Source organism: Ruditapes philippinarum, unplaced genomic scaffold, assembly GCF_026571515.1.
Source record: "Ruditapes philippinarum isolate M1 unplaced genomic scaffold, ASM2657151v2 ctg4986_1_1_1_1, whole genome shotgun sequence".
Lineage (NCBI taxonomy): Eukaryota > Metazoa > Mollusca > Bivalvia > Venerida > Veneridae > Ruditapes > Ruditapes philippinarum.
In genome coordinates this window covers 12,171-26,681 of record NW_026858896.1, presented here as the reverse complement: position 1 = coordinate 26,681, position 14,511 = coordinate 12,171, and the positions used below count along the sequence as shown (strand labels likewise).

At 34.4% G+C, this 14,511-nt stretch overlaps 4 protein-coding genes across 4 annotated transcripts; all 4 read right to left on the bottom strand.

The window, feature by feature from the left end:
* Nucleotides 1-488: 488 nt before the first annotated feature.
* Nucleotides 489-7,874, bottom strand: LOC132754598 (uncharacterized). The gene is made up of 4 exons (XM_060745254.1): nt 7,205-7,874; nt 6,638-6,716; nt 1,251-1,427; nt 489-667 (listed from the first exon to the last, which is right to left on the bottom strand). Exons 1-4 carry the CDS (start codon nt 7,514-7,516, stop codon nt 489-491), a joined length of 747 nt encoding a protein of 248 aa, XP_060601237.1. The 5' UTR covers nt 7,517-7,874.
* Nucleotides 7,875-10,002: 2,128 nt separating this feature from the next.
* LOC132754597 (uncharacterized) lies at nt 10,003-10,767 on the bottom strand. Its single transcript, XM_060745252.1, has one exon. It carries the CDS (start codon nt 10,765-10,767, stop codon nt 10,003-10,005), a length of 765 nt encoding a protein of 254 aa, XP_060601235.1.
* A 234-nt stretch (nt 10,768-11,001) lies between these two features.
* LOC132754596 (uncharacterized) lies at nt 11,002-12,585 on the bottom strand. Its single transcript, XM_060745251.1, has one exon. It carries the CDS (start codon nt 12,583-12,585, stop codon nt 11,002-11,004), a length of 1,584 nt encoding a protein of 527 aa, XP_060601234.1.
* Nucleotides 12,586-12,696: 111 nt separating this feature from the next.
* LOC132754595 (uncharacterized) lies at nt 12,697-14,310 on the bottom strand. The gene has a single exon (XM_060745250.1). The coding sequence runs from the start codon at nt 14,308-14,310 to the stop codon at nt 12,697-12,699; it is 1,614 nt and encodes a 537-aa protein (XP_060601233.1).
* Between the last annotated feature and the right edge of the window lie 201 nt (nt 14,311-14,511).

Here is a 14,511-nt window from a genome sequence, read left to right as displayed (position 1 = left end):
CTATTATTATTATTATTATTATTACTTTTATCAAAATTATTATTATTATTATTATTATTATTATTATTATTATTGATGTTGTAATTATTATCAATAGTATTATCATTGTTGTAATTATTATCACTAGTATTATCATTGTTATAAGTATTATCATTACTAGCAGGAGCAGGAGCAGTAGCAGAAGCAGTAGCAGTAGCAGTAGTAGCAGTAGCAGTAGTAGTATTATTATAAGTATTAGTATTATTACTTTTATCATTTCTATTATTATTATTATTATTATTATTATTATTATTATTATTATCATCATCATCATTTTTACTATAATTATTAAATTATTATAGTTATAATCAAAACAATCATTGTAATTATTATCTTTACTTTTATCCAACTAATACGAGATAGGACGGATGTTCACAATGAACAAGACACAACTTGCCTCGTTGTGATGTTTCCCGTTTTATCGACTTTACAAACAATATTTTTACTTACTAGGACAAGTTTTGATCATTGCAGGCTTGCTGCTCGTCACCAACATCCGTCTTGTGGCATTGTGATTCATCATTTCCTTCTATACGAATAGAACAACTCCTAGATCTGGTTTGAATACCAGAGCCACAACTTAAGCTACAGGTGCTCCAATGGGTCCATGAATCCCAAGTATAATTAGCTGTAAGTGTAATTGAAAATGAATCTAATGTTATATTAAACTGATACGTATATTTGTATGATACTATGTGTTAGGCAAATGCAGCCTATTGTTTTTAATAAACCACCTTTAAAATGTATTACCCTGCAAATAAAGGCGACTTTTCGATAACCCTTCATTGATAAGAAGAAATAACATGACCACTAAATAAATAATACTTGTCTATAGATACAAGTTAATGCCCTCCCTTGGGCGTTCTTTGTTCACAAGTTTGCCTGTATCTACTTTTTTGTAAAGTAGCATAGTACTTTTCTGTATATCAATGGAGGTACGAGTAATTACATTTTTTTACGAACCCAGCATAGATAAATCAATTATTTTAAAATCGCCTTATATTCTTGACATGATATATTGAAATGTAATCTATTAATTGTTTTCTCTTTTATCAAGTTTGCTAAATAAAGTATGATGACGGCTAAGTCAAACGAGTGACCTTCCTTAAGCCAGCTGAGTAGCTAGCTATCTGACATAAAATAGGTGTTACAAGTGATTCAAAGTTAACAACTCGGGAAATGAGGCCGCAAATGTACTGATTTGAACATACTTTTCAAACATTCGGTGTTGAAGCTCCATGCACCAGTATCTAAACATTCAGCAACTGTTGTAAAGGAGACATTTGGCTCGTTGTAACCAGTATCACACTTGTATCTGATCTTTTTTCCAACTTTCATCTGATTACCGAGAATAGTACCGTGTTCAGGAACTGTTCCATTAACACATTCTAAAAATCAAAAAAGAGGACGGTAAGTTTACTGTCAGTGTTTTACATTACGTTTGTTTCTGCAAACACAGACCTAATAATTATTTTTGTGTCTAGTGCACATCGCCGGCTTCCTGATTTTGATAACAAGAAAATTATAGTGAAAATATTATCTAAATTATTTTAAGAGAAACAATGAAATATATTGACAATGTGTAAATTAATGATATTAAAAAAGTAATTATAACAAAATTTGCTTTTAAAAGTAACAGGAAAAGGTGTCAAATAATTTGACATATAATTATGATATTCGATTCAATTAAATTTATAATAAAAAGGAATAAAACGATGTTTTAAACAAAACACTCAAGACAATTATCCTGAATATAGTATTTTTAAAGCCAAACAGGATCGGAAAAAGTTCTGAATCAATTCCATACATATATACTTTATTTAATATGTTTTTTATGTGTTTGTTTTCTATCGTGTTTTCCTATTCTTCATTTTTTTTTTCTTCTTTGATTTTTCGGGGTGGGTAATGGGGAGTGTAGAGCAGTTGCATGGGGGTTGTAGTTTTTTTTGTTCCAGATATGTTTTTTTATGTTTTTGTATCTTTATTGTCTTAAAATGTTTTATAAAATTTTAACAAAAGACGCATAAGCATTTTGCAGATCACTCGCCTGTAAAGCTATTCACTATTATAACTTTAACTTGTTTAAATCCAACAACCTAAATTATGCCGGTACTTTTATGCGTCTCAATGTCACTTGTCAAAGAAATCATTTCACGCATTGTTAATTATAAAACGGTTGAAATTGGCATTCAGGAATTGATAATTGTTTAAAGGCAGTGCTGGGGACTATTTATGAATATTTCATAGATCATTCATGGAACTACATATTGTAACTGAAGATTCAGAGAGACGCAAAGCTGACTTTATTGCTGTTATTGATCATAAAGGCTTTTGTCATTGTCTCATAAACAATACTTTGACACCTAGTTAGAATAAATAAAACAGGCTGATTTGTGTCCGCATGTAAATACCTATTACATTACAGAAATTTGAGAATACTTTCGCTGAACGTCGATTACAATTTAAGTCTTGAATCCGTTTGAATCGAATGATATCAATTATTTACAAAGATATTAATTAAAACTATAAAAGAAGCTATTTTTTCAATGTTCATACCATTTCATAAGGTTAAAATATGCGTGAATATAATGTTTTGTTTCAATCATTTTATAAATCAAGTTTATTGTGCTTACTAAGTATTTAGCTAGATTAAAGATATTAAATGTTTATCCTTGAGTAAGATATTTTTATCACAGAAATTTATTAAAATTTATTCAATTCTTATAGAATATGTCTAATTTGAAGGAAACGAATGAAGAAACTATGTATGGGAAGCTGCGTTCCCTATTACAGGTCAAGTGAAATTGATCTTTTTTTAAAACAAACTGCCAGTTTTTTAAATGAAACTATATATTCATATTGTGACCACCTATAGTGTTTAGAATTTTAAACATAACCTATCTACTTTGTGTGAAGTCGAAACATGCTTATTTTATATTTACAAAGAGACTGTAGAAATTATCAATATTTTCTAATATCAAATTTGAACAAAGTATATCTTTCAGGAAGTTTTTTTTTAAGTTTTCTAAAATTGAAAGGCTATCCCGTACACAGACAGATAAATTCTGTAGCATCAGCAACGAATTTCAAATAGAACCACTCGGTGTTTTAATCATGCTATGCCAGTGTCTGTTATAACTTTTGAATCGAGGTGGGAAAACTGTTAACAAATATACAAAATTCGTAACATTCAATTTATTTTAAACACACTTTTATTCCTTTGGTCGATATAATTGATTAGTGAAGTTTGATATTAAAACTTTGGCTGACGTTATATAAAATGTTGAGATCTTTTGCTCAAACCCGTGAAATACAAGCAGGATATCTTGTCCATCAAATTTGAAAGAATTAATTCATTTTTTATCATATTTGTGTTGGATTTAGTCTGGCATGTCCGCCAACTTATCATCCCACGCTCCCTGTACAGGATTTACTACTTATTAAAGCATAAAATCGGCTATTTTTCCCTCGGTTGCCCATGTTATAACGGGACGAAAACCATGTGTTAACATAGTCACGCGCCCTTGTTAAAGCCCGGTTTTACCTATGCGCAATACAAAACAGGGTCCAGTAAACAAACAAGAAAAATACGATTGGGCCTGTTTGCCATGGAGTCGTGCGCTATTGTTATCGCCCTACCGGGCTCGGGCACCAACCGTTCCTTGGGACTCTGCAGACGTTATAACACGAAAAACGTGCGTTAACCCTATATTAATTTTAGCCAAGACCTTTTAAGATTAACTATTACCTATAAGTGTCACATAAGAGTCCAGCAATGACAAGTTGTAAGAACCTTATCACTTCTATACCTTTCAGATTGTTATCTTATTTATTATTTTTTAAATTTCTTAAAATAATATTTTGGAATTGCAGTAGATAGAGTTTTAACTGAATAAAAATTTAGAAAGTAGTCTTTATTATGAATATTTTTTTCTTATGTATATTATATAATTGTTTATATTATGTAATTGTTTATAAATGTTTATTATTTAATCGTTTACAATATTTACCACTGATTAAATTGAAACATTGTATTTGTATTTTTTACCATTTCAACTGCCTTTTAGTAAATCTGTATTAGATATTTGTCTAAATTATACATATTTTCTAAAAACAGTTGAAATGGTAAACAATACAATACAAATTTCAATAAAAACTGCCGTTTAGAGTTACATAATATAAACAATAATATAATATTCATTATAAAAATACATGATATTACATAAAAAATATCATTTATAATAGTTCCATTTAGACATCTTGACAAATCGATGCTTGCAACATGAATAATGTATAACCTGCTAAATTTGTACAATGGATCTGCCCACAGCTGAAGATAGAACAGTCCGTTAAAAGGTTAAGGGTTTTTAAGGTCAATCAATAAAAGGATGAGCATCAGCCTGCAAGGAACGTTGACCTGGCACTGTACTGCATGTACTTTCGGTTGCAACAAGTAATTAAATGGCTAATATCATTTGATTTATAAGGCTTTTACAATAACTGAAATTCAATTTGCCGATCATCCCATGATTACCATAATACGTAAATACATGATTAAGAGTCAATTGATCAATTGAAAATGTTTAATAAATATTTTTTTATAATACTTTGATATCTTGTAAAATAGGAACGAATTAAAACTTAATAGAAATTCGATCGTTACATATTAATAGGGAAAAGATCAGTGGTGAAATGTACGATATACTGACACGGAAGAGCAGCAATTATAATGTATGAGCAATGACTTTGATATAACAAGCAATATGTAACCCTGCAGTAAACCTCTAGGTTGGAAAACGTTTGACAATTTCTAGACTAAAGGCTGATATATACAGGTATAATATCGTAAAGTAGTGTTTGTGTCCTTTTCCATACAAACCCACATACATCATGGCTTTCCAAATAATTTCAAAGCAAAACGAAAGATATTTTTGAACTAAATATCGGAACAGAGTATGTATATTGAATAAATAAATCTTTGACACTGTGGAAAATTTATAGCTTTTCTTGAGTGATAGTTATTTTGGGGTTACGTCCATGTTGTTTACATTTTTGCCGGGATGGATACAGTTCAGCACGTAATATAAAAAACAATTTCAAGGTCTGTCAAATAAGTTTGATAAGCTATTAATTGAATTTTCAATAATTCATCAATAACAGGCGTCATTGTTTTTCACATCGTCAGCATATAAAAGTCTACGGAATAACAAACGTCTGCTTTTATCAAAGTGCTTAAACCAATAAATGCAATGGAGGGACATGCTGAAAAAATATCTGGTAAAAAAGTGATCCATCGGAAGCATAAAAACAGCAAATTTACATGAAAATCGCGGACTCGGTTTGATTGAGTCTGTATATGAGAGGTAATGAAATGTGCAACATCTCTCACGCCCCCTAGCACCGGCTTGAGCGGTACGCAATTCTCAACACTTAAAAGTGCTGGAGTCAGTGATCCCGAAGAACCAGAAAAATTAAACAACACTGAAGTGAAGTACGTGGCAGCTTTTAACTGCTGCAACACAGCAGTTGACACCTGCTATTGTGATGTATAATATCCGGTAAAAGGTGATCCCTCGGAAGCATCAAAAACAGCAAATTTGCATGAAAATCGTAGACTCGGTTTGATTGAGTCTGTACATGAGAGATAATGAAAAGAGCAACATTTGTTCACGTCCCATGGCACCGGCTTGAGCGGTACTCAATTCTCAACACTTAAAAGTGCTAGAGTCAATGATTCCGAAGGACCAGAAAAATATAACAACACTGAAGTGAAGTACGTGGCAGCTTTTTACGGCTGCAACACAGCACTTGACACCTGCTGTTGTGATGTATAAATATCCGGTAAAAAGTGATCCCTCGGAAGCATCAAAAACAGCAATAACATTGTGGTAGAACAATGCAACAGGCATCTTAAAGAAAAAGTAAATACAATGTTGTTACGGTGGCGTGCACACCTAGTTCATACTTATAAATGCATTATCTGACAAGAGGGTGAGATTATCGATTCTTTGGCCCTGGTCTAAAGCGTTGTCACTTTGTCTGATAGTGTGTGATCGCAAGTTCGAGACCGAGACAAGGCGTTTTTCTTTTTTTCTGACATATAAGCACATCACAGTGACAAACAGATAATTTATGTAAGGATATGCCAAGGTTTCTTATGCATCTTTATATTTAGAACATTAAAATAACGCGAGATTGATATATCATGATCTAACGTTCGATTAAAAATTATATAATTTCATAACGCTAGTCATTAAACTTCATTTTGTAAAATGTTTTAAGCAACCTAGCATCTACAGATTTTGAATAATACTTTTGGATCAAATTTAATGTCTCAACATTAGGCAAAAGTATATTTCCATAGAAAACTTTGATTTTTTTCATTTGCAAAATGACTTGGTAATTAAAATATTCCTCTAAATATACCAAATGTTGGAATATTGTATTTTTGGTACTTAGCCGTCCTATATCTTACATACGGATTTTCGCGCTAGAAAATTTGGCCGCTTATTACTCGATATGTCAAGACTGATGTTATGTAAGTGTTCTTACAGTAGATTTTACCTGGCAATATATATATAAGTGCATAAGGAATTACCTTTAATAACACACATTCCATGTCCATATTTATTTTGTTCACATACTTCTCCAAAATTGCATCCATGTAGACATGGCATCTGAAATACAGCGAAATAACGTCCGTTTATTGAGATCTTGATTAACTCACTTACGCCGGGTAAACTCATATTAAAGGCACATTATGCCTTTTTTCAAAAATGTCAAACATATGTTTAAAATGTTTTATTAATGAATTTAGAGCATGTAGGACGATTAACAAATGAAGAAATTAGCATTAAACGTGAAGTTATATGTCATAAAGCTAGCAAAATGTAAAAAGGTAGTTTTTTTTACTTCCATACAAAATACTTAAAAACAGTAACGTTGACTTTATGATAACTACTTTTAACTGGGGCGTCCGCTTGCCCTTCACCGCTCTGGGTGCCCGTTCGTGCCTGAAATAATGTACAAATGGGCTTCCTAGGTCTTTCTCAACCAGTGAAGCTGGAACGAACGTCGCCATATGACATATACTGTTCCGATGTGACGCAAAACCAAATCAAGCAAATAAACTACTTTTAATTGAAATATTAACTTCAAACCATACTTTCATGACACCAATGTCTTCCTTAGACAAGAGGATACATTCCCCAGCTGTTAGTTGGTCAGCGTCGAACGTCGTGAATAATTCACAGATATTAATTCTACTCCTGTAGTTCAGTGCCAAACAATGTTTCCTTGCAGCACAAGCCTTAACACAATGTTCAATAGAATATCCAAATAATTCTTGAAATCTTTTTATCTCATTATGGCAAACATTCACAGCGGAGATTGAATACACTATTTCAAAATTGTCCAAATGTAAGTTAACTGATGCACAAACAATTCTCAACATATATAACAACAAGATCATGTACATTTTGCGGGGTTATTTTTTATAAAGTTCAGTCCATATTCTGTTCGTTACAATTATATTTAAAAAAAGCAGCACAATTCCATCTGACATCCATAACATTTTACGCTTTATATATAACATAGTCTCCTGTTTTCATTAATAAAACATTTCATAGCGAATGAAATGCTTGAAACAATTCTTTAATTCAATCACCTATAACAAAAGATGATACGCAATATCAATGATGCTAAATGATTATAACTTGAATACATGCTAACTCATCACCACCAGTAATCCAAAGATGAAGAACAAGATATAAACAACTTTGTAAAGTGAGATTCTACGTAAACATTGACTTGCCATAGCCTGAGCATTTTATTGAAATGTTATCCATTTTCCAATCAATTTGAAAAAAAAAGAAAATATAACAACTGACGTCATTATTTCCTGTTTGAAAGTGGTAATTTAAAATATCTACCAGACAAGTATTGTTAACTTTTACCACTGTTTCACAGCTGAACAATAACAATTAATATGTGATATGTCAAAACAAGTACAATGATTGTTTTAAAGATATGGGTTTGTTATAATCACAATATCGTGAGAGCATTCATCATTTGTCATATATATAATAGTGAATCCTCGTTCTCACTTTGATATATTTCACATATTGATTTGTAATTTGATTTATCGGCTATGAACACAATTCCTTATAAGCATCTCGAAGAAAAGTAAATAGATAAATAAATAGATAAATAAATGAAAATATAATAATAATAAAAATAAAATAAAAGAAATAAAATGAATAAAAATAAGTAAATAAAAATATAAAAAATAATTATAAGAAATAATAATCATAATTTAAATATATGTACTATATATGTTTTGTTTATCATCGATGGCATACACTGTCTCTTTACAACACGCCCACTGAGCTCAATAGGGATAGGATAAATTATGTTATCCAACTATCACAGGTTCGACACGCCGGCAAGGCGCGACTTTTTAGTGGCGATTGATCTCGGACATTAAGTCTAAGAATATTTTTTCTCAGTGCTTATTCAGAAAGTTGTGTACATTTAACAGTCGATTACTTGCGGTGAACAAAAAAACAACACCTGGTCACGCCGCTATAGGTTCAATTCCCAATTAAGGATTTGATTTTTCATGTGATGAAGCTATCTAGCTAGCTTACGGAACGTCGGTGAATGGGCACATGAGTTCACCAGTTGAATATGACCTTCACTGTGTTGGTGCGACATAAAACCCAGATGAATTACATTTGACTCTAACACTTTGCATTTATTATGAATGGATTCTGTTACAGCCGTCTGGTAAATGTAAGTTTTATCTAATTAAATGCTACAATGTTTTAGCCTTTCAAGGTATAACTTTGATGTTCATATCTAATAATCTTGTAACTGAAATCGATGTCTACTCAATAAAATCCAAATCTGTAGAGACACAACTGTTGGTTCATTTGTCTAGTTCATTTATGGTAGCAAACTATCCTTAAAGTTATTGACGACATTTTACAAATTATTCCCGTTAAGATAATTTATCAATGATCTTTCAAAATTGATTCTTATGATATGGCATCTTAATCATTTATATGTTTGTTTGCAAACCAAAACGATGTTCAAGTACATGTACATGAATTTAGGATTGAACGAGGACTTTGCTATCCCTAAGTAAAGAGCAGTGTATAAACTATTACATTATTAAAAGATGTAACTTATTGAACGCCCAGATATTTAGTGACACATATTTCAATGTTTCACTTTGATTATTTGAAAGACAACTTGTTCGTTTGCTTGTATATGGTTTATGTTACGTTTTATACATGAAATAAAGGTAATTGCATAACGAAAATTTCATTTTATTTAAAAGCTATAAGGCATTCATTGCGGGATCAAAATGAAAAACGAGCAATTGCATATACTTCGAAAGATAATCACACGGTCCTGCGGTTATATTACATTTCATGAATAAATTTAATTTAAACAGCACGGGGATAACAATACCTTTATAAATTACTTATCAATATTTATTTATATATTCACGGCACCATAAAATGTGAGGACGTGATCGTGAGTAAAACTAAGCGTTGTGTACGGTTCGTTTCCTTTATTCAAACTGAATGTTTACATACATAGGAAATGACGTTACGTTAAAAACATAAGTAAACAATTCGCGTAAAAGCGACGTTACGTGACGTCGCGCCAAATCTACAACATTCTCCGGGCCTCAGAAATGCTAAATGTAATAATTGTCATACAAAAAAACATAAAGTAATGAAATTACTTATTTAAAATCATATTGAAATTGAGCACCCTAATTAAAACAGCTATATTTAGATATATCACAAACAGATTGGCGCTATGTAAAGTCTCTGTTTTGAATTATTTTCACTCTTCTATGATTATACAAATTGAATTGTCTTTTCACGAAATATTAGCGGTAAAGGATAAATATTTCAATCAGTATCGTAATGTCTATTCATCTGGTTTCTAGATAATTTCCAATGGGTACAATTTGATAATCGGTCGTGTAGTAAGCCCTCCGGATGTACGTATCCTCGCGTCCCTCGAAAACCCGTCATTTCCCGTTAAAAGTTCATCAACTACCGCAAGGCTCCACTGTAGCCTGGTTGTCAAGTCGTCTTGGACAATAACAACGTCACCAACCTGAATAGTCTGGTTTGTGGTACCACTCGACCGTTGGTATTCTCTTAATGACGTCAGATACTCGTGTTTCCAGCGGTGCCAGTAGTGATTTATTAACTCCTCACGTCGTTTAGCACGTTGTCGAACATCGTCACCTTTGCTATGGTAACCGGGAGTATCGTTGGTTACCACAGTATCGTAGTATGGTAGAGTTGTCAGTCTGCGTCCATGTAGTAAGTGTGAAGGGGTGAGAGGCTCAGGATCATCTCTAGCAGATGAAACGTAGGTAATTGGTCGATCGTTCATCATTGCCTCTTCTTCGGTAACTATCGTCTGCAGCGTTTGCAAATTAATGGAAGCTTTGCCGAGAACTTTCGTAATCGCTGTTTTCATTACACCAATTAGTCGATCCCACATTCCACCATACAAAGGTGCTCTTTTTGGAATGAACTGCCAGTGTGTTCCTCTTTGTGTAAGGGCAGTATGAAGATTTTGCGAATTATAGAGTACCCGGATTTGATTGGCTGCTGCATGAAAGGTGGTACCATTATCAGATATCATCAGTCTTGGTAATGGTCGTCTGCTGATGAATCGTCTGAAGGCTAACATAAATGATTCTTCTGTAAGGTCTGGAACTATTTCTTGGTTAACAGCACGGGTTTTGGCACACGTGAATAGACATATGTATACCTTCTGCTGAACTTGCTTTTCTTTAATGTAAAGTGCCCCTGTGAAATCGACACCTGTTACGGAGAAGGGTGGTTCGACGATTACTCTGGAAACCGGAAGTGGTGGAGGATCTGGGGCGGTATAGGGTCTTCCTGTAACTTTTCTTCAAATGACTCATCTTCGGAGAACACTTTTCACGTGCTGTCTGATTGACGGTATCCAGTATTTCTGGCGTAGATGGGTACCAGTATGGGCGACACCTGCATGTAACTGATTGTAATGAGCGTCTTCTATTATCAGTCTGTTGACATGACTTTTTGGGGACATAAGGAACGGGAATCTTGTTGTTTCTGGCAACTGTGCGTTATGTATTCTTCCGCCACAACGAATACAACCGTCATTGTCTAAATAAAGTCTTAGCTGTCGAATTATTGGACTGCGTTTTTTCTGGGATTTTAGATCTTGTATTACGTCTGGGAAATATTGTTGTTGGCAAGTTTCAATCAGTTTTCCTTCTGCTAATCTCAGCTCTTCTGTAGATAATGGACCACTTCGGCGATAATTATACGTCACTCTGCAGTTTTTAATGAAACGTATAACGTATGCCGTAACACGTAATAACTTGTGAAAGCTGCTATATCTGTTTAACTCTAGAATTTGACGTAAACCAGAGTTACCTCTCTTGTCAGATATAATTTCTTCCTTTGAATGTTGATCCGTCAACGTAGTGAAAGTGATTGCCCTGGTTTGTTCCAAAGTAGGCCATTTATTGTTGTGAATTAACCAAGTAGGTCCATTTTTCCATAATGTGCTTGATTGTAACTGGGTCGCAGTTAGACCTCTGGTTTGTAAATCAGCGGGATTTTGATCTGTTGGGCAATATCGCCATTCAATATTGGCGGTAAGTTTCTTGATTTCTTCTACTCTGTTCAAAATGAAGCGTTTAAGTGTCTTTGTAGATTTCAGCCAACTTAACACTATTTGACTGTCGGACCAACATGTGATTTTCTTGCACGTGAATGCATTTGACACGTGGTGGGTTACACGTGCACCGATGAGTGCTGCCATTAGTTCTAGTCTGGGTAAAGTTATCTCTTTGACAGGTGCGACTCTATTCTTTGCAAATACAAGGGTAGATGTATGACCGGAAGTAAGATACGCTACAGCTCCATAAGCACGTGCACTTGCATCAACAAACACGTGTAAATTAAAATCGGCGGAATTTGCTGTATTTTCAGTGGTGGGAAAATATGGTCTCTGAATTACGCTGTTCAGGTCGATGCTCAAATCAGCCCAGGTGTTAATGATATCAACCGGAAGTGGTGTGTCCCAATCAAATTTCTTCTTCCATAGGTCTTGAACTAGTAATTTGGCGCGTACAGTTACTGGGCTAAGCAATCCCAGAGGGTCATATAATTTTGAAGTCTGTTTGAGAATAGAACGTTTGGTTGTTCTCTCAGAGTTTACTATCGTGCGCTGTACAAACGACATCTCGTCATTATCCGGGTCCCATAACATTCCTAATACCTTGACAACTTTATCCTTGTCCAAGACTTTTTCAGCTAGTGCGAGTTTACATAATTTACTGGAGTTTGAAGTCCACGAACGCAGATTGAATCCTGCTTCGGACATGAGAGCACGCGTGTACCGGAAATAGGTAAGAAGATCCTGTTCTTGTTGTAAACTTGAAATTACATTGTCGACATACAGGTCTCTGGTAATTATATTAGCGGCAGGGTTACTTGCATTCAGGGTCATGTGTTTTAGTAATGTAGCATTGAGAATAAATGGGGAACATGTGGCTCCAAAAAGGACAACTCGAAATCTGTATGTCACAAGATGGCTTTTGGGATCTGTAGGGTCAGATAACTATAGAAATCTGGTAACATCTCTGTCATCTTCGTGTAGACCGACATGTAGAAAGGCTTTCTCTATGTCAGTTGATACTGCATATCTACCAAGCCGAAATCTTAACAGAAGGGTGGTTAGATCATTCAGGTCTGGAGGTGTGGATTCAAGGCAAACGTTTAAACTTGGACTTCTTTCTGATTGGCGGCAACTACAGTCATAGACTATTCGTATGGGCGTTGTTGTGGAATTCTTTTCAACTCCATGATGTGGTATATAATGCACGCGTTTTTTGGAACTTTCGTCTACTCTTTCAATGAAACCTCTATTTTCTTGTTCCTTTATAATATCGTTATATTTCTTCAACATTTGGGGCTTCTGACTTAGGCGTTTTATTGTACATTCTGTTCTTTTCTTCGTAATGTTATAGTTTGAAGGGAGGGGTTGATGATTCTGTTTCCATGGCAACTTCGCTGTGTAATTTCCGTCTGAGAATGAAATACACGATTTCTGGTAATGTTGTCGATAAGAAGAGGCATCGGTATCTTCACAGTCTCCTTTTGAAACACCCATTGATTCTATATCCCAAAATCGAGTGAGGTCTGTCGTTTCAGATACGTGGGTTGCTATGACTTCCATAACATTGGAAGGTGGATAACTACTCTCTACATGGAGTGGGCCGGATAAGAAGTAACCAATGCGGGAACTTACAGCAGTGGGTCCATCATCTCTAATAATTTTGTCGCCAACTATCTGCCAGTAAAAATCAGCACCAATTAATAGTGATATATCGAATGTGGTATCCATGGTAACAGGGTGAGCAAGTTTGAGTCCTTGTAGATATTTCAAGTGTTTGATGGAGTTGCGATATACATTATTGATGGGCTTTGCTATCACGGGAACAATCAATACTCGGATTGGGATTAACATTCCGTCGTCTGCTACTAAATTTATAGTTGCCGTATTAAGATGTTGAACGCTGTGCGCTGGGTCGCCGAACGCTGATAAATGTATAATATCTGTTCCATCAATATTCAATTGAAGTTTATCGGCTAACTTTTGGGTGATAAAAGATCTTTGGGCTCCTTCGTCCATAAGAACATTTGCTTCTGCATATCGTCCATTAGCACAAACAGGGGCTGTCGCAGTTTTTAATAAAACATCTGAGTGGTGGGTTTTTGAAAATAATATAGTTGTATCACCGGCTTCAATATTAGTACTCCAGTTTCTATAACTTCCGGTTACCTCAGACTGTTGTGTTTCATGATTTCCTATGACATGCTTATTTGTGTAGTTCTGGGGAAATGTCGATTGGGAATGGCTGCATGTACTAGTATGATGTTTACCATGACACTGGCGACAACGCGACTTGGACGGACATCCAGACACTTGGTGACCTTTACTCAGGCAGTTAAAACACAAATGTTTTAACTTTATGATTTGAATGCGCGATTTAACATCAATTACTTTCTTACAGTCTCCCATATGTATTTCATCACAGTAAACGCACTTTTTCTTTGAATGCTCAGTCCGGTATAATGACTTCCGGTTTCCTCTATTTCGTGCGGCGGTATAAAATGATGCTGTTGGTATCAATATTTCCTGTTTAGTGTTCTGTGACTCTCCCGCTTCCATAATTTCAATCTCTCTGTTTAGTGATTTGCGTAAGTCTGGAAGCGTCCAACTTCGGTACCATGTTCCCTAGCTAAATGACGTCTGGTTTCCGGTGGTAGTCTTTCAAGGATTATTGGGATTAATAGATTGCCATATGTATCTTGTAGTTCACCTAATGATTCTAAACCCCGGATGTTTGTCTCAAGCATATCGTAAAATTGA